The 18970-nt window shown below is 41.6% G+C and overlaps 1 protein-coding gene across 3 annotated transcripts in view; it reads right to left on the bottom strand.

Annotated features, from left to right (window-relative positions):
* Positions 1-2517: 2517 nt before the first annotated feature.
* Positions 2518-18970, bottom strand: part of LOC147114000 (matrin-3-like) — an 89003-nt gene continuing 72550 nt past the window's right edge. For 2 of the 3 annotated variants that reach the window (XM_085995482.1, XM_085995483.1), the window contains exons 11-15: positions 18491-18543; positions 14596-15019; positions 9685-10018; positions 7526-7647; positions 2518-5875 (exon numbers count right to left, since the gene is read on the bottom strand). In XM_085995482.1, the coding sequence (XP_085851608.1) occupies positions 5810-5875; positions 7526-7647; positions 9685-10018; positions 14596-15019; positions 18491-18543 (999 nt within the window). In that variant the 3' untranslated portion in view covers positions 2518-5809. The remainder of the gene's footprint in view (positions 5876-7525; positions 7648-9684; positions 10019-14595; positions 15020-18490; positions 18544-18970) is intronic. The other variant, XM_085995484.1, reaches the window with a different exon arrangement.

Here is an 18970-nt window from a genome sequence, read left to right as displayed (position 1 = left end):
ACTACCACAGGGAGTGGTTGAAGCGAATAGTATAGATGCATTTAAGGGGAGGCTAGACAAGCATATGAGGGAGAAGGGAATAAAGGGTTATGCTGATAGATTTAGATGAGGAAATACAGGAGGAGGCTCGAGTGGAGCATAAACGCCGGCATGGACTGGTTGGGCCGAATGGCCTGTTTCTGTGCCGTATATCCTATGTAATGGATGTTGTCTACATGGATTTTCGGAAGGCATTTGACAAAGTACCACATAGAAGGCTGGTTAACAAAATTGAGGCTCATGGAATAGGTGGGTCAGTGGCAGCTTGGATAAGGAATTGGCTTAAGGACAGAAAACAGCGAGTTGTGGTAAATGGCTGTTTTTCAGACTGGAGGATGGCAGACAGTGGTGTTCCTCAAGGGTCAGTGCTGTGGCCACTGCTTTTTTCATATATAAATAACCTGGATGTTGGAATACAGAGTAGAATTTCTACATTTGCCAGACACCAAACTTGGGGGTGTGGCAGTGATGATATCAATTGACTGCAACAGGACATAGAAAGGCTAGCAGAATGGGCAGATGGAATTTAATAGAGAACTGTGAGGTGATGCATTTTGGCAGAAGGAATATGGAAAGGCAATATACACTTAATAGCAGTTTTAAAGAGCATGCAGGGACAGAGGGACCTGGGAGCTAGTGTGCATAGGTCCCTGAAGGTGGCAGGACATATCGAGAGTGGTTAGCAAAGCATATGGGATCTTGGGCTTCATAGAGGAATCGAGTACAAAAGTAGAGAAGTTATGCGGAATCTTTATAAAGTACTGGTTAGGCCACAACTGGAGTATTGCATCCTGTTCTGGTCACCACACTTTAGGAAGGATGTGAAGGCCCTTGAGAGGGTGCAGAGATTATTTACCAGAATGGTTCCGGGAATGGGGGATCTTAGCTACAAGGACAGGTTGGAGAAGCTGGATTTGTTTTCATTAGAACAAAGGCGGTTGAGGGGTGATTTGATGGAGGTGTACAAGATTATGACAGGTTCGTATAGGCTAGACGGGGAAAGGCTGTTCCCACTAGTTGATGGTACAAGGACTAGGGGACACAGATTTAAGGTTTTGGGCAAGAGATACAGGGGGGGATACGTGAGGAAAAACTTTTTTTACACAGCGAGTGGTGATGACGTGGAATTCGCTGCCGGTGGATGTGGTGGAAGCGGAGACACTCAATGTTTTCAAGAGGACACTGGATAGGCACTTGAGGGAAATAAACTTGCAGGGCTACGGGGATAGAGCGGGGAAATGGGACTGACTGGATTGCTCTGCAGAGAACCGGCATGGACTCGATGGGCCGAATGGCCTCCTTCTGTGTCATTATGACTCTAATCCTATATGTTATCCTGGAATCTTCAAATTAAGCTAGTTTTTTGGGCCCATATCAAAAAATATTTAATTTGCTAAGAAACTGACTAGTGTACACCAATGACATTAGTAAATTATTCAGTATAGTGTTTTAAAGTCATTCTGTGATTTAAAAATCAGACTACTCACAGTTGGTGGACTAGACACTGAGTAAAAATGGTTATTTGCTGTGATAAACCCATTTTCAGCTGTGTTAATAAAACTGCATCAGGTTACCACTCTTAAATACATCAAGGAATTTTTTTAATGCAAGGAAAACAATTGCATTGTATTACACTGCCCGATTGCACTGGTTCATGGAAGATTTTAAGTTTGTGATTATGCAAATGTGTTTGGGCAGAAACTTGAACCTTAACTTCACTTTGGAAACCAGGGTAATTTGCGTCCAGATTGTCAATCATGCCCAAAGTGCAATCTCTATCCCACACTATTTAAAAAGCTCAAGTAGCTAGTTGATACCTGGAGCTTTATATGGATGGATGGGTTTATATTTATATATCCCCTTCTGTTGCTCCTTAATTTTCTATAATTAGCATCCTACAATTATGACATTTCTAATTTGCAGTACTAGTATTTACCAGTCAAGTATTTCATCCACTCAAAGTGGGCAGACTGGGGTTGTGGCTGACATCCGACACAGGTACCCCTTAAATAACCAAATAATCTGTTTTTGGTAATGTTGGTTAAGGGGAGAATGATGGCCAGGACTCCAGAACGCCATGCTCTTTTGCATAATGTCATTAATCCACCTGAATAGGTGGACAAGCCTCGGTGTAATGTCTCCTCTGAAAGACAGCAACTCCAACAATGCAGCACTCCCTTAGTACTACACTGAAATGTTAGCCTAGATTACATGCTCAAATTCTGCAGAGACTTGAATTCACATACTTCTACTCAGCAGAGAGAAAACAGAGCCAAGCTGACACCTGATGGATGGACTATGGATCTGTGGGTTTTTTTGGCCTTGAGAGTTTCTGTTTTTACATTATCCATCAATCAAACACTCCTCCCAAATTCTTGCTGCTGTCTTTCTCATCAGTTCAAGCTTTGTCACTCTGTTACATCTGCTGGGCAAAAAAAGATTTAAGGAGTTGATTCTCGTAACACCATCTTTCACCAATAACAATATAAAAGTTTTTATTGTGTAGTGTTCAGGCATAACAGGCTCTCCATTCCAGCCAACCTTCTCAACAGCACAATTTTAAACAAACAAAATAAACCAACAATTTCACATTTATCATTTAAAGCGTGTTTTCCAATGGATCCTGGACACATCAAGGTTGAAGAAATGGTTTAAAAGCAAACAATTTTAAACAACACTGCAATCAAACATGAAATAAAAGGAAGCCGGTCCACTTCATTAACTACCCCATTTTTCAAATCAGTAATTTACTTTCCAAGGATGGATTTCTGCTTACTGCAGTATCCAGAGTTCAGCTGTTCTCGATTTAGAAATGTTAATCAGGCTAGATGAGCCATACAGCACTCCCAAGAGGGTACAACCTGCTTTCACATGCTGCCCAAGAACTGGTAACACTTCCTTAACTAGGCCAGACAGATTCTAGTGATGGGCAGGGTAATCGAGCTAGTCAATTCTGGCCCTCTGTTTGGAAGGCAAGTGATCTACCAAGGCTTCTTTGTACAGCATTTGGTTCATTACAGATCAAAATCAAGGAAATATGTTTAAACAGTTTGAATACAAAACAATGTCTGTACTAAAGACCACAGATTTAAACAAGAAGCAAGAATACATCACAGTTCTAATCGACAATGATTTAGTATGTCTGAATACTTTAAATACCAACACCATCTCTCAGAAGTTTACTAAGTACACTCTTAGTTCTAATAGACACGCATGCTTGCTCTTAGAAATGCAAAAGCAAGTATTTGAGTTCAAGTGCAGATGAAGACAAGGATCTGGCTTTGACTCTGAGGCAAACTGAAAATAACTAGTCACTTCTTTATATATAAATTCAGGACAGTGACAGAAACCTCTTAATGTTCTCAAATCTGATCTTTGACACCTTATCAACAGCAAAACACAATACTCATAGCTTTTGTAACAATTCTGTGAGGTGTTAGACTTTCAGCACGCCATGTTGTATGTTCCACGTATCGACAGTAAAATGTTTTAAAAATATTTGTGCTTTCACTTGCTACTACATTTTCTAAATACTCTACAGTACAGTATTTAGAAAATGTGCAATTGATAAAAAGAAAATATCTGATACTTTTTGTTTATTAGTCCAATGCTGTCAAACTGTTATTTTGAGTTGTTTTGGTTCCCATGGAATTTAATTCTTTTTATTAGTGCCAAAAATATTCTGAATATCCTTACAATATATGCAAGAATTTACAGTGACCTTTCGGAGTCCATGCATGACGCCATTGATGCATCAGTAACATAAATATCTAAAACAGTTGCAATTATACAAGACTTTGGGTAACATGTGACATCTGAAGCAACCATTGCAGTTCATGCCTCAATCATCCATTTGGCAAGTTCATACTCAAATGAATGCAGCATACACTCCAGTGGAATAAACTTAGCAAAACAACCCTCACCTTTCCATCCCACTTCTGTCCCTGTGGGTTTTCATGCAGGTATAATCCTAATATCTAAGCTCCCTTCGGCAGTCATGTTGTATAGAGGCCCTGATTTCACCATGCATATTTTGCTGCAATCTGTATGATTGAACTAAAGTACAAAGATCTCAGGAAGCCAACTGGAGTGTCCATACCATAGAGTCTGGATAGTATCCTGAAAAGGTGTACTTCAGTCTGCAAATGTAAACACAGTATTGGGGACTTTCAAAATATACTTTTTTTTTTAAATTATTGCATTCCAGATTTAGATTGTTGGTTCATCCAGATTTGGCGAGGCTTCCACGTCACTTTAGAATTAGTCAAGTTAACGGAAACTGCAGCAAATCATTTACAGTTTAAAATTTATACATCAGAGATCTTAAAAAAATTCCACCATTCAATCACTGACTAAACCTTCTACGATTATGGTTATGCGCTGCAACAACTGGGCGTTAGATTAACTGATCACTTGGTCCTAATGAAAACTGCATATGACAGTACCCAGTAAAACAAACTAAATAAGTTCTGGTATAAACAAAATTCATACGAATGAGTATGATATTTGTAAAACAATAGTCATTGCAGATTTTGAGAGTTTCTGTTATAAATTATGACTGTATGTTTGCCTAACATCACACCAAGAGTTGAACATGGTACTTCGGCATGCTTACAAAAGTAAAGTAAAATGGTAGATTACTTACAGTACTCTCTGGAAAAAAAAATCAACTTTCACAGAAAAATAGGAATTAATGCTAATCCATGGGGACGGCGGGGAACAACCTCAAGTATGTTGCACTTTGTACATATAGATCATCCAGACAGTGACATTTCTTAAAGGGACTGTGTTCCAGATGATTTATACTGCAGGGTGACAATAATTCCTATTTGTAGATGGAGATTGAATGAATGAATGACTATTTTAAGACAAGAAAATAGAATACGTGTTGTATTTTTCAAATGTATATTTGTGTTAAACCCCTCAAAAAATTGCTTGGTTTGGGTTGAGATGGATGGATATCAGTGTTGGTCCAATATATCACAAAGTCCAGATTACAAAATCCCTATTTATGATTTTACGGTTAAGTGACAGAACTCAATATTCCAATTTTAACCAGCAAAGGAGCAATGATGGATGAGATTCATTCTCATTTAACATTTCATTTATTCTCATTTTATTTCTCAAAAATGGATTTCTTTCTAAAGAGTATTTTATGTTTTTCATCACTACCAGTTACATTGTTAACATTTATATTAGCTCAACAAAACATGACCAGTGATGAATGATTAAAAGCTTCATCTCTCCACAAACCAATTCCAGATGTTTAAACAGAGACCAATACTGCATGTTAGAAATTTTAGAGGTGTAACAAATCCACCCTTTAAAAAAGTTTTGAAGCTTCATACCGTTAGTACTGAAGGCATCATTGTTGTTTTAGTGTGGCAGAAAAATAAAAATCAATATAGGTAGTGATAATGAACTGAGCTCACAGTAAGAGATGATATTGTGTGTTCAAGATCATCACTAAAGGAAGATCAGATTGAGATTTTGGGGCCTGGATTTCACAGCTGCAAGTGGAGTTACACTTAATGAAGCTTCAAAACCAAAAAGAAAAATGAACATGAAAGTTGTGACATATCATCAATGTTTCAAAACTCAAACTTTCTTATAGCCCTAAGTTTTTGAACATTAGAGCACGATACTTATGTAAATGTTTCCAGTTTATAAATTACAAAAAGACCACATCCATCTGGGTTGTCAGTTTGTGTTCAATGTCTTCGGTAATACTGGAATTATGCTTCTCATTGGTGGCTAGGTTCTTGTTCTTTCACTCCAGAACGACTTGCTGCTGCTTTTCTTTCCAGTACTCTACAGCTTGCTTGGCCAGTATTTTCTTTAAAAGCACAGCAGAAAAATTGCATTAAACAAGGTCATTGCTACAGAAAACCCTCACCCTGCCTGGTTGTCACCGTCTGTCTAACACTACGATGATAAGCAGGGCCAGTGATTTACAGTGATTGTATAAGTCAAATTCTGTTTTTATTACATGGATTCATGATGGGTTTCACAGTAACAAAATATACAAAAATGTCTTTTATTAACATCTATACAGCCATTTGGAATCCTGGCCTACAGCACAAAGCATTGAGGCCTGCACCATATTTGCCTACATAACAATCACTGCATTCCAAAAGCAATTCAGTAGGCCAGATTTTGCTGAAAAATAATGCCGTCTGAATGACACACGCCATTATTAATGCACAAATTGGCTAGCAACTTGTGGCAAGGATGAGATACCGTGAATTGCAAATCGCCACAAGTTTCTGGCTGATTTGTGCCGCTCCGCTGTTAGCTTCGCGAAAACGGCATCTCACGCTTAACCTCCCCGTGACTTTCATAAAGCTGTATTTGCACATTAATTGCCCATTAAACTCGCCACAGAAAATTAAGTCTAGTAATTATCAGCACAAGTACCCCTCTGTTAACGACATGATAATTATTAACGACTGCCCAAAAAGTAAACAATAATAAGTCTGGAGTTTCATTCCTTCAGGTTGTGAATTGTTTTAGGAGATTCTAAAAATGTCAAATTTTATATTTTAACTTCTTTTTCTTACTTTTCTTTTCTGTCTCTTTTTTTCTCTCTATCCAATCTTTCTTTTACATGCTTTATGTACCTAATGTAACATTGAATTCACCCACTCTAATTCACCCTGCTTCTCAGTCCTTCCTCTCTTTATTTCTCAATCCTTTAATCTCATTGGTTAAGGAAATACACTGTTTGCCCCATTGTTCATCAAGGTCCCTGCTGCCCTCGCTGCGTCTTTATCAGATCACACTTCCAGCAACTTTTTGGTCAAAATTAAAAAAAACCTAAACATGCAATTGTACGTCTATCTAATGGGGCATATTCCGCTCAAACAAAGTCAGGCATATTGTGTATAGCAGTTTGGGATGTTTCAATGACATGATGAGGCATCATATAAATACAAATATTTTCACATCAATATAGGATAAAAATTGCTCAATGAAGCTGCTCAGTTTAACTCTTGATGAGTAGAGTTGTAATAATCCAGGTGACAAAGCAGCTTCTAAAAATGTATCTAACCAAATAATGTAGTGCTGCCAAAAACAACAATTAATCAGTGATGCCGTGGTTTTCTCATTCTTCAAACTATGTCATCTTCCACGTAATAGGATCACAGAGACAGTCCAAGATATTTTAGTTTTGATGTGAATTACATGCATTATTTGACTCACCCCTTCCTACAATACACTCATAGGCCTTACCCAAGGGAACCAACTTTCAAGAACATCAGGACGACCAAAAATGGCAATACTCCACATTCTGAAACTGCCTATTCTTAGTCCCTAGCTGAAGTTGCATGACTGAGAGCAGAAACTGGCAAATATTCAAGGTTTCAGTGTGTGTTTCTTATTTTGAAAGTTACAACTTCTTCAAAACAAGAGAACTTTTTAAAAAAAAAGAAAGGGATACGTACAGAAGGAAAGAGAAATCTGCTTGCCTGAACATCAGGCTTACCTTAAGTCTCTTATAATGGTCAACGGTGCCACAGTGAGTCTGCTTTGCTGTTTCCTCGCTTGTGTAGAAGAGACAGCAGAGTTTGCAGTAGTAGCCGGTTTTTGGAACCACATAATCTAACCCTGAAAGAGAGCATAGTGCATCAGTCTTTCTGATCCTTCTGGTGCAAATATGTAAGGCACCATTCCTGGAGCTGTACCACAGCAGATACTACCCACACTGGTACATCATATGTACTGCAAGATGGAGAGTTCGCAGCTAATGTAGCTCAGGTATTATACAGGATCAACTTTAGTTTACAGAAATCTCCAGAGTAGTTCAAATATGTATGAAACATTTATGAATATTTGTAAGTCATTGGGGATAATGTGCTTAATCAACAAGAACCATACATTTTCTACGAAAAATGCAAGTTGCTATTGTTACAAAGGTAATGTGGCACAATAGTCTACAAAATGTTGAAAACAGTACCCACTTTGGTGCCTTCTACTACAAAAGATGATGTACTACTATTGGTATGGGGCTTTTTCCAAGCACTTCCGTTAGTTGTCCAATGACTTGACAGCATTTGAAGTACAGGAAACTTTGGTTTATCCGGAGGTTAACTGTCCGGAATGCTCGAGCCACCAGCAAAAATCAGGAGCCGCTTTGTTAGGGTTTTTTTTCCTTTTCGTTGCTTTTTTTTCCACCAGTCAGGCTCTGCAAGGTCTCGCTGAAGCTGTTGCTAAGCTACAGAGACGCTTGCAAGGTACAGCCGACTGTTTAGAAGCTGTTGGGGTTTGTTGCCAGATACGGAGCTCAAAATCTCCGTATGTTTCAACATTAGCGCTGGTTTGTCCAGCAGTTTTGATGGGACGGCAACAGCTTGGTCCTGTCGGTGCCGGATAGCACAAAGTTTCCTGTATAAAGGAAAAAGCTTAAAAGCTCGGAGCGCCCATGAAACGAGCCTTGCTTCAGTTCCTGGATGGGGCACGTTGACCCTTTTGGATCCATTGCAGACTAGCCTTAACATTATGCTAGTGCTTCTTAGATCAGCTGTTACTTAACCTGTTCACTGAAGAATCTATTGCTGTTAAACTGTACCCCGAGCACCCAGATATGTAGGTCTACAGCTAAATCAGCGATACATATATCAACCTCGACAATGCAACAAAGTGATTTGTGCATTATCGAGTGCTCTTAAATCTAGGATTTCTACTGTGTAGTATTGCTCTCAGGAAATAGTCTGATTCCTGCTGGGTGCCTGTGTCATCCAAAACACAAACACTGGGTTCTACTGAGGTAAGAATTCTGAATAATGAATTTGAAAGCAAATCAATCTTATTTGGAAACTATCTTGTGAATAACTTGTATCTCTGCCATACAAAGCAGACAGTCCCAGGTTTGATTTTCCATCAGTGATGAATTGGAAAGGAGATGTTACAACTAACCTCAGTGCCCCTGGAGGGTAGGGAAGGGAAAATCAGTCAGGGGTCATCACTTGATTGGTTATCAATGACCCTGCTAGAAAGTATGCTCATATGGATAGCTAGCCTCCATATAGTCATTGTATAGGCTCACCCATGAAGAGTTGGCTCTTAGGGGAGGTACCAAATATCTGCTAGCACCTGTAGAACGGTACCCAGCAAAGAATCAATAGTGGTAGGGAGAAAAAAGAGATTAATATGTGAAGGGTGCTGAAATAAGATAGAGGCATCACATTTAAGTCACCATGCAATCCCAATTGCTTTGCCTTGCAAGTGCATGTTTAAGCCAGAACAATCGCATCAATGTTGGACGATTACGTGAACTAAATCTAATTTTTAAAAACCTAGAAAAAATATCATTTGGCAAAGAGTAAGAACATAAGAAATAGGAGCAGGAGTAGGCCATATGTTCCTTCAAGCCTGCTGCGCCATTCAGTAAGATCATGGCTGATCTTCGACCTCAACTCCACTTTCCCACCTGATCTCTAGATCCCTTGATTCCCTTAGAATCCAAAAATCTAGCGATCTCAGCCCTGAGCATCCACAGCCCTCTGGAGTAGAGAATTCCAAAGATTCACAACCCTGAGTGAAGAAACTTCTCCTCATCTCAGTCCTAAAAGTAGAAATGTGATGCAAGTGACTATCAAAATTAAACCCCACAGAACTCTTATAGGAAATGTATTGACACCTTACCTACAGGATTGTTGGGTTTATATGGCCCAAGCTTGAATTTATCTGGAAGAGGAGAGAGCGCCTGGGTCTGCTCACTTGATGGTTCTACACATGTGGGACTGTTTTCCTTCACTTCACCACCTGTTTTTATATCCACTTCAGTGTTTTCATCCATATTGTATGTTAGATCATAACTTTGTGTTTCAGCATCTTGCTCATCTCTGCTGTTGTCAGCATCCATTTTGTCTGTTTGGACAGATCTTATTTTCTGAGACAGGATAGCATTTGGATCATCAACCTCATCCAGGGCAAAAAACTCCTCCATGTATTCTGGACACCGTATGCCTTCTGATCTCTAAAGAGGAAAAAAAACAATACTACTGATAAAATGTCATAGGTTCACAATGTGATGTAGCAGCTTCACTGTATAGACAAGCTCACTTGTAAAGTAAGATGTTTGGGCTGCTCCAATGTTGTTTTTGACTAAGACAACAGAATAATGGATTAGCTAATTTAGACACAATTGCCTTCATTCACGTCATTCAGATGGGGGGTGTTACATAAAATTTACATTATAGGTCTGTGCTGCTGGTTATACCCCACATGAACCTCAACACCGGTGGGCAGTGGGAAACACTGGGGCATTGCCCTTTTTGAGTTTGATGACCCAAAGGAGCCCTGTAAAGATGCAATTGTCTCCAAACCGTCACTACATATAATTTCAGCCATTCTGAAAGGAAGTAAATGAGCAAAAATCTAATTCATACATTGAAGCAAGAACGCAAAAAAAGTTTAGAGAAAACAGCTGGAAAGAAGGGATGTTTCTACAGAGGATGAAGGGTATATAAAAGGTAATTTGAACTTGGTATTGGAGTTGATCTGGATCAATGCTCGAGCTGAGGCAATTTCATCCAATAGTGCTAAAGTCTGCACCAACAAGCATTGAAATGGTCCAAGGACAAGTCAACAACAGTTATGCTCATCACTCAACTGGAAATGCCATCAAGCAGCACTGGACTAATGGCCAAACACAAAGGTTTTGTCAAGAATACTGGAGTAGATTATGAAACCTGGAGATCCCCGTGTTTTCTGTTTGGCTATACAAGCCAATGGGGCTCAACTGATGTATCGTACAGGAGTATTCCTAAGAATACTACACCACAAATGTTCTTTTATCTTATGATCTGGAAGTAGAGGGGAGCTTCTATGCTAAACTGGACTCCAGCTTTCTATCTATCTGGAATATAGTTGAAGACCTCAGTTCCAAGTACTGACTCGCAAAAGGGATGCTCTCACATAGTCATCACAAGACTTAGAAACATAGAAGATAGGAGCAGGAGTAGGCCATTCGGCCCCTCGAGCCTGTTCCGGCATTTAATGAGATCACGGCTGATCATCCAAATTCAGCACCCTGTCCCTGCTTTCTCCCTATATCCCTTAAGCCTTAAGAAATATATCTAACTCCTTCTTGAATATATATTTAATAAGTTGGCCTCAACTGCCTTCTGTGGTAGAGAATTCCACAGGTTCACCACTCTCTGGGTGAAGAAATTCCTCCTCATCTCAGTCCTAAATGGCTTACCCCTTATCCTTAGACTGTGACCCCTGGTTCTGGACTCCCCGACCATCGGGAACATCCTTCCTGCATCTAGTCTGTCTAGAATTTTATAAGTTTCAATGAGATCCCCTCTCATTCTTCTAAACTCTGGCAAATATAAGCCCAATCGACCCAATCTCTCTTCATACGTCATTCCTGCCATCCCAGGTATCAGTCTGGTGAATCTTCGCTGCACTCCCTCCATGGCAAGAACATCCTTCCTCAGAAAAGGCGACAAAAACTGCACACCATACTCAAGGTGTGGTCTCACCAAGACCCTGTACAACTGCAGCAAGACATCCTTGCTCCTGTACTCGATTCCTCTCTCTATGAATGCCAACATACCATTTGCCTTCTTAACTGCCTGCTGCACCTGCATGCTTACCTTCAGCGACTGGTGCACAAGGACACCCAGGTCTCGTTGCACTTCCCCTTTTCCCAATCTATTGCCATTCAGATAATAATCTGCCTTCCTGTTTTTGCCACCAAAGTGGATAACCTCGCATTTATCCACATTATACTGCATCTGCCATATCACCCAACCTGTCCAAATCATACTGGAGTTCCTCTGCATCCTCCACCCAGCTTTGTGTCGTCTGCAAACTTGGAGATATTACATCTAGTTCCCTCGTCTAGATCATTTATATATATTGTGAATAGCTGGGGTCTTAGCACCGATCCCTGTGGTACCCCACTAGTCACTTATGTGGGACTCGCTTTTTAAACAACATTTTTTACTGACGTTCCCCAAAAGCAACCACACTTTCCCTCTCTTCTTCCTTCCTCCTCTCCCAAACATAAACATAATAATTGAAACAGCTGAAGTCTCATGGCTTCAGGTCAAGCATGGGCAAGGAAAACTCCTGCTGATTACCACCTACCGCCCTCCCTCAGCTGATGAATCTGTACTCCCTCCATGTTGAACACCACTTGGAAGAAGCACGGAGAGTAGAAAGGGCACAGAATGTACTCTGGGTGGGGGAATTTATCACCACTACTGACCGAGCTGGCCGAGTCCTGAAGGACATAGCTGCCAGTCTGGGCCTGCGACAGGTGGCGAGAGAACCAACACGAAGGAAAAACCTACTTGACCTCGTCCTCACCAATCTACCTGTCGCAGATGCATCTGTCCATGACAGCATTGGTAGCAGTGACCACCGCAGTCATTGTGGAGACGAAGTCCTGTCTTCACACGGAGGACACCCTCCATCATGTTGTGTGGCACTACCACTCTGCTAAATGGGACAGATTCACAACAGATCTAACAGCTCAAAACTGGGCATCCATGAGGCGCTGTGGGATATCAGCAGCAGCAGAATTGTATTCCACCATAATCTGTAACCTCATGACCCGGCATATCCCTCACTCTACCATTACCATCAAGCCAGGGGACTAACCCTGGTTCAATAAGGAGTGTAGAAGAGCATGCCAGGAGCAGCACCAGGCATACCTAGAAATGAGGTACCAACCTGGGGAAGCTGCAACACAGGACTACATGCATGCTAAAAAGCGGAAGCAGCATGCTATAGACAGGGCTAAGCGATCCCACAATCAACGGGTGAGATCAAACAGAAGCTCGACACCATCCAGGACAAAGCAGCCCGCTTGATTGGCACCCTTAAACATTCACACCCTCCACCACCTGCGTATCGTGGCTGCAGTGTGTAGCATCTACAAGATGCAGTGCAGCAACTCGCCAAGGCTTCTTCGGCAGCACCTCCCAAACCCGTGACCTCTACCACCTGAAAGGACAAGGGCAGCAGGCGCATGGGAACACCACCACCTCCAAGTTCTCCTCCAAGTCACACACTATCCTGACTTGGAAATGTATCGCTGTTCCTTCATCGTCACTGGGTCAAAATCCTGGAACTCCCTCCCTAACAGCACTGTGGGAGTACTCTCACGTGGTTCAAGAATGCGGCTCACCACCACCTTCTCAAGGACAACTAGGTATGGGCAATAAATGCTGGCCTTGCCAGCGATGCCCACATCCCATGACTGAATTTTAAAAAAGCTATCTGCTTTTTGTTACAAGAAATCATAAAGCAGTGGTGGCTTCTGTAACATCGATTAGCTTTATTAATTTATTTTAGTTTGGAGATGAAACTGGTAAGTCAGAAGGCATTAGCCCCAGCATCAACACGATTGATCACAAGAACCCAGAAGTTGAAGAGGTCAAATAAAGAGGTGAGGCAGATAGAGAACTGAGCCACTGGTTAAATTTTAAATAGGATTCATATCTTTGAAAAGTTAGGTGAAAATGTACAACTGGATGTGATGAGTCAGTTCATCAGATGAGCTGGCACTGCCTGATGGCTGAGGTATAGTTGACTGCAAAAGGCTAGACCACAGTGGGCAGATACAAAGGGATGGATAATGTAGTCTCAGCTCAGTAGCTGTGGAACTGCTTCCCTGTAGATATTGTATCTTGCTCGCTGCTGACCGTATGCTATAATGCATTGTCAACTCACTATAATAAATCATCAGGACTCTCAGCGCACATGTTGGGAGCACCATAGTGCCAGATTATCCAGTGCAACAAGCTCTCAGAAGGCTGGTCACGCATACAGCTTTTCTCTATCTGATAGAAAAAATTCTTGCAAGCAGACAGGAAGGTGAACTGCCCCATTTAAAGATGTAACTTTAGAGGAACTACAGAGAATGGTGACTTTTTTGGAATTGGGCGCCACCTTGCAATAAAGAACACCACCAGAACAGTATGAATGGAGGTCACAGAGCAAGTGAACGCTATCTCATCCATGGCCCACATATAAGAGGAAATGAGAAAAAAATTTGCTGGGTATACAAGGTTGGCAAGTTAAGTATGCTGCAAGATCATGACCACATAGAGTATGAATTTCTTAAAGGGACAGCCACCTTATATGTTCACTCCCCCCAGATGATGGCAATATTCAACATATATATATATTTGCATATATATATATATATATATATATAAAGGTTGCATGAAAAATGTTGGGTGTGCCCTCAGCCATAGTTTTGTGCTGCCGAGCAGAAGCTTAGGAGCAGCAACTCATCCTAGACTCTCCAGCTGCAGAAGGGCGAAGTAGTGCGTGTGAAAGGGATGGGAGAGTAGACGGATACTCTGAAATGCAAGAATTCAAAAGGAGTGATAACAGCTAAGTAAAAAGGGTATGAACACTGCTGAAAAGGCATGAATCCTCAAACCACACCAGTTTTACCCTTTCCTGTATTCCTTCACAGGATAATGAATCACAAATCAGAGAGTTTAACACTTTCTAAGTAAAAGTTGACGGAGGCATCTTTGAATGAACTATGTGCAAGTCTCCAACTTTTGAACTTTTAATGCCTACCTTCTCAGATAATTTTGCTGCGCTTGGAGAGCTTGGTTCTGCATCATCAGACTCCTCCCTAGTTTCATATTCGTTGAAGTGCCCAACTTCCATTTCTGCTTCCAATTCCACCTCCATATTGCCCTCTCTGTCACCAAGTTCGGACTTATCCTTCACTGATTCATCGCATGCCAACAGTAAGTCTTCTGCTCCACCAAGTTCCTCGTAGTTCTCACTGTCTGAGGAGGGGTTATCCTGTGACTTTATTGTTGCAACATTCTCTCCTTCCATCTGTTTCGGATCTGTGTCCTTCTCCATTGAAGGAGAGACCATCTGTGTATTTTCATGGTCTGTTTCTTTAGAATTTTTTGATTTATCTTGAGCCTTTCTCTTATTGCTGGGGGATCGTGCTCTTTTAGAAGGACTGTGAGAACGACCCCTTTTCCTGAAATCAAACAGCAGCAAAAATGTGAATGTAAGTCTCATTCAGGTATTTAAAAAAGTACCATCTTTAGTGTTTTCCTAAAGAAAAATATCAGAGCTCCAACACACTGCGCCATAGAATGGCATGCTGTTGGTTTGTATCAGTGATTACTTGGATTACAAGCTCCCGATTTCAGCTGGTATATGGGGCAAGCCAAGCATTTCCCAACAGAGGAAAAAAACAATGAAATCTGATAGAGAATTGACCTAGGTGGCTTTCATGCATTCCCTATAAGTTGGTGATGTTGGCAGATACCTAGCAGCAGGTCACTCACTTGTCCTTTCAGTTTATAAATTGTGCATGGCATTGGGAATGGGAGAATATAAATTACCTTTAAATATGTAAATACAAAACAAAATACTACCCATTTAACCAGCAAGAACTGGCTTTGAATCTACTCTAGGCTAATTGTATTCTCTTTCTGCTGCAGTCATAAGGGTGCAGCATAAAATGTTAGGGCAACTTCAACCTGCCAATTCCAAGTTCAAAATCACTAAATTGTCCATAATTAAGGACTAATTAGCAATCACACATATAGGGCTGTATTTTTCCAACCTCAGCGGGTCCGTGGAGGGCGAAGTCAGTGGCGTGTGGGGACCCCGCATCTGTCTCGATCCCGGCCTCCAACATGATTTTCCATTGATGGGGCTTGTTAAGCCACGAGGTTCCCGGCCAATTAATAGGAAGCCGGTCTGACGACGCGTCATCAGCCGGTGTCCTTAAAGGGACCATGGCCACATTAATTTTGGCAGTTGTGCTGTCAGTATTCTACAGCATTGAGGTGCTGCAAACAATGGCAAGCACTGCACAAAGGTGCACGGCTGCACCCAGGCTCTCCCATTACTCCCTCCATATGTTTATGGTTGGTGGGGGGGGGGGGGGGGGGGGGGGGGGAGTCACAGCACGCAGGGAGGTTTCTCTTCCCTTCCAATGGGTGGAAGACACCTCCCCAGGACACCAACGCAGCCTGGTTGCACATTGCACAGGAGGACACAAGCCGGGATGTTGTCAGGATGACCTGGCTGCAGTGGTGCAAATCTTTCAATGATCACAGATGATCACGAAACGTTACTGCAAAGCCACACTCGACCTCATCCTCCTGTGTCACTCATCACATCCCCATCACTCTGCCTTCCCTACCCTACTCCTGCACATCCTTACTCACACCAACTTACCTTACACCTCCGCCCATCCCTCTCCATCTATATTATTACTTCCCCATCTCACTAGCCACCCCTCACACTCATCCTTGTTCAATCATTCAAACTAACACACAAGAGTAGGCACTTGTGTGCTTTAGCCAATGTTTGTGTAAAGTTTCTGTTAATGTGTTGTCAAGCATTGAAATCTTTATTTTCAATACTTGACCTTCTTGGACAGATTTGTGTGCACCTATGGAAGTGTCTTAGTGAGTTCCAGTGAATAGTGAGACATAACGTTCCCCCCCGCCCCCCACGGAGATGAGTGTGAAAGGAATGGCTTGGACATTGTAGGGATGCTTTATGGTGCTGGCGTGGGGTGGTGCCAACCTGGTGCATCATGTGGCAGCCAGGGTGTACAGTGTTAAGTGAAGTCAATCTGGACACGGTGAGGCCATCGTTGGCGTCCTGGGCTGCAATGTGTACGGGGGTGATGCCCTGTGTCGCATCAGTTGATTGCGGAGAAGGTTGGTGTGGATGTTGGTGCTGATCGTGTCGGGATTCTGAGGACCAAGGTGAGATTTCTTCAAGGGCACCGTTGCTGATGGAATAGATGGCAGGTGAGGTTGAGATGACAGAAGCAATCTGTCAAGGGTGAGAGAGGTTGTTCCAATGAGGTGACACTGGATAGAGAATTTGTTCCAATCACTTGCTAGCTGCAAAATGCTCAATCTGTCTTCCAAATGCAGTAAGCAACAGCTTCTAACCTTGGAAAGTGAAGACCTATGAAATGGGAGCTTTCATAGAACATTTGCAGCTGTCAGGTTAATAAATCATTCCATTCTGACACAACACCCGACCTTCTTACCTGACATGATACCCGCTCTCCGGGAACCTTGTTAAAAAACCTGGTAAAACGTAAGTACAGGAAACTTTGGTTTATCTGGAGGTTAACTGTCCGGAATGCTCGAGCCACCGGCAAAAATCAGGAGCCGTTTCGTTAGTATTTTTTTCTTTTCGTTGCTTTTTTTTCCACCAGTCAGGCTCTGCAAGGTCTCGCTGAAGCTGTTGCTAAGCTACAGAGACGCTTGCAAGGTACGGCCGACTGTTTAGAAGCTGGGTTTGTTGCCAGATACGGAGCTCAAAATCTCCGTATGTTTCAACATTAGCGCTGGTTTGTCCGGCAGTTTTGATGGGACGGCAACAGCTCGGTCCCGTCGGTGCCGGATAGCACAAAGTTTCCTGTACATAGGAAAATGGTGCTTAACTACCTTTTAACAAGCTTTTAAGTATTTAAATTGGCTGACCCGCCGATTGGTGTCAGGTCTGTTCAGGGATGACAGACCCGACACTTGTGAAACTTGACAAGGAGGGGGGTTTACAGCGGGTTACCGTCCCGCTGTCAACCGTTGTGATTTTGACAGCAGACCCACCTCCAAACTAGCACTCTGAGCACCAGTAAAATTCCGGCCATCGACTTTTAAGATTGGTTGCCATGCAAATGGAATACCCTATTGCTGCAGGATAGAGTACAGTAAACTAAGATTAGAAATAAATTATTAATTTAGCCTGAACAGAATGGTCTGACTTTGTTATTTATCACCTTTTAGAAGAGTATGGCAAGTATCACAGTGGTCTCAGTGCAATAAAAATGGTTAAGAGGCAATTGTCGGTGCTGTAGGAAGCTATCCCACTTATTTCATGCATAAGGACACAGAATTCTGTTCATAGAAGACTCAGTCTGCGTTGAACACAAGTTATCAAGTGTTGGGAGGAAGCCCAAATTGTAAAACTACGGTACAGTGAATAGAATGTTTTGTGGGTGAGCGAGTGAGGAGAGATTACATTAATTTCTTCTCTCCTTTCTGTTTCTATTTCTTTTCACATGCTACAATCCATCTATGGCAGAGATGGCTGTCATCCAAACCACAAGCTTTCACCAAAGATGCCCTGAAATTGGCAGCAGAGATGTGTACAGCAATGCTGTCCTCTGTTACTGATGGACAAACAAGTAGCATCTGCTTAGCTGCCTATACCAGTGTGGCAAAGTCCAAAAAGACACCTGCACAAATCTTACGCTGTGAATATTTGTAAAGGCGATTCTGTTTACATTTTAAAATAATTATTAATGGCTAAAATTGTCTGAAATAAATTAAATTGTAGCCTGATGACATTTACTTAATTCTCCTTCAAACAAGTTATAATAATTCTCAATGGGTTACTGTTTAAATCTAGCCTACATAGGTGAATAGAAACAGGTTTTATCTCTTACACTTTTAAGTACACAGCTTACCGGTTTTCCCGCTCTTTGTTTCTTAACAATTCGTCAATCCCTCTACCTTGTTTCTGAAAGAAATGAAAATATCAACTCCCTTTTTGCAACCTGATTTAATTCTTGAAGTATGCAGGGGATTCTTAAAGTACGAGTAGTAACACCAACTCCTTTATTTAGAAAGAAGGTATTTTCTTGCTATACAGTTTAAGTTACTTGTTTGTTAGAGTATGACAAAATATACCATCATCATTCTACTATTATACATCAAATGCAGCAGAAACTTCCATGTGTGTGACATAAGATACCAGGAGGTTAATGTGCATATGCAGTCTACGAGTTCTGGTACATGCTGTGATATGTATCTGAAACCATTCAGCTGTTTAAATTACTAGTCAATGCTGCCCAGCTGTTCAACAATGCTGCTCACTAGAACTGTGCTAGTTCTGCTCAGGCAGCAGTGCAGTGTGTTTTGGTTGAAGCAAATGATGCCACAATGGC

Source organism: Somniosus microcephalus, chromosome 8 (assembly GCF_052327205.1).
Source record: "Somniosus microcephalus isolate GS21.2 chromosome 8, FLI_Smic_1.0, whole genome shotgun sequence".
NCBI classification, from domain to species: domain Eukaryota; kingdom Metazoa; phylum Chordata; class Chondrichthyes; order Squaliformes; family Somniosidae; genus Somniosus; species Somniosus microcephalus.
Note: the sequence above shows the minus strand (reverse complement) of the source record. Positions and strands in the feature narration are given on the sequence as shown.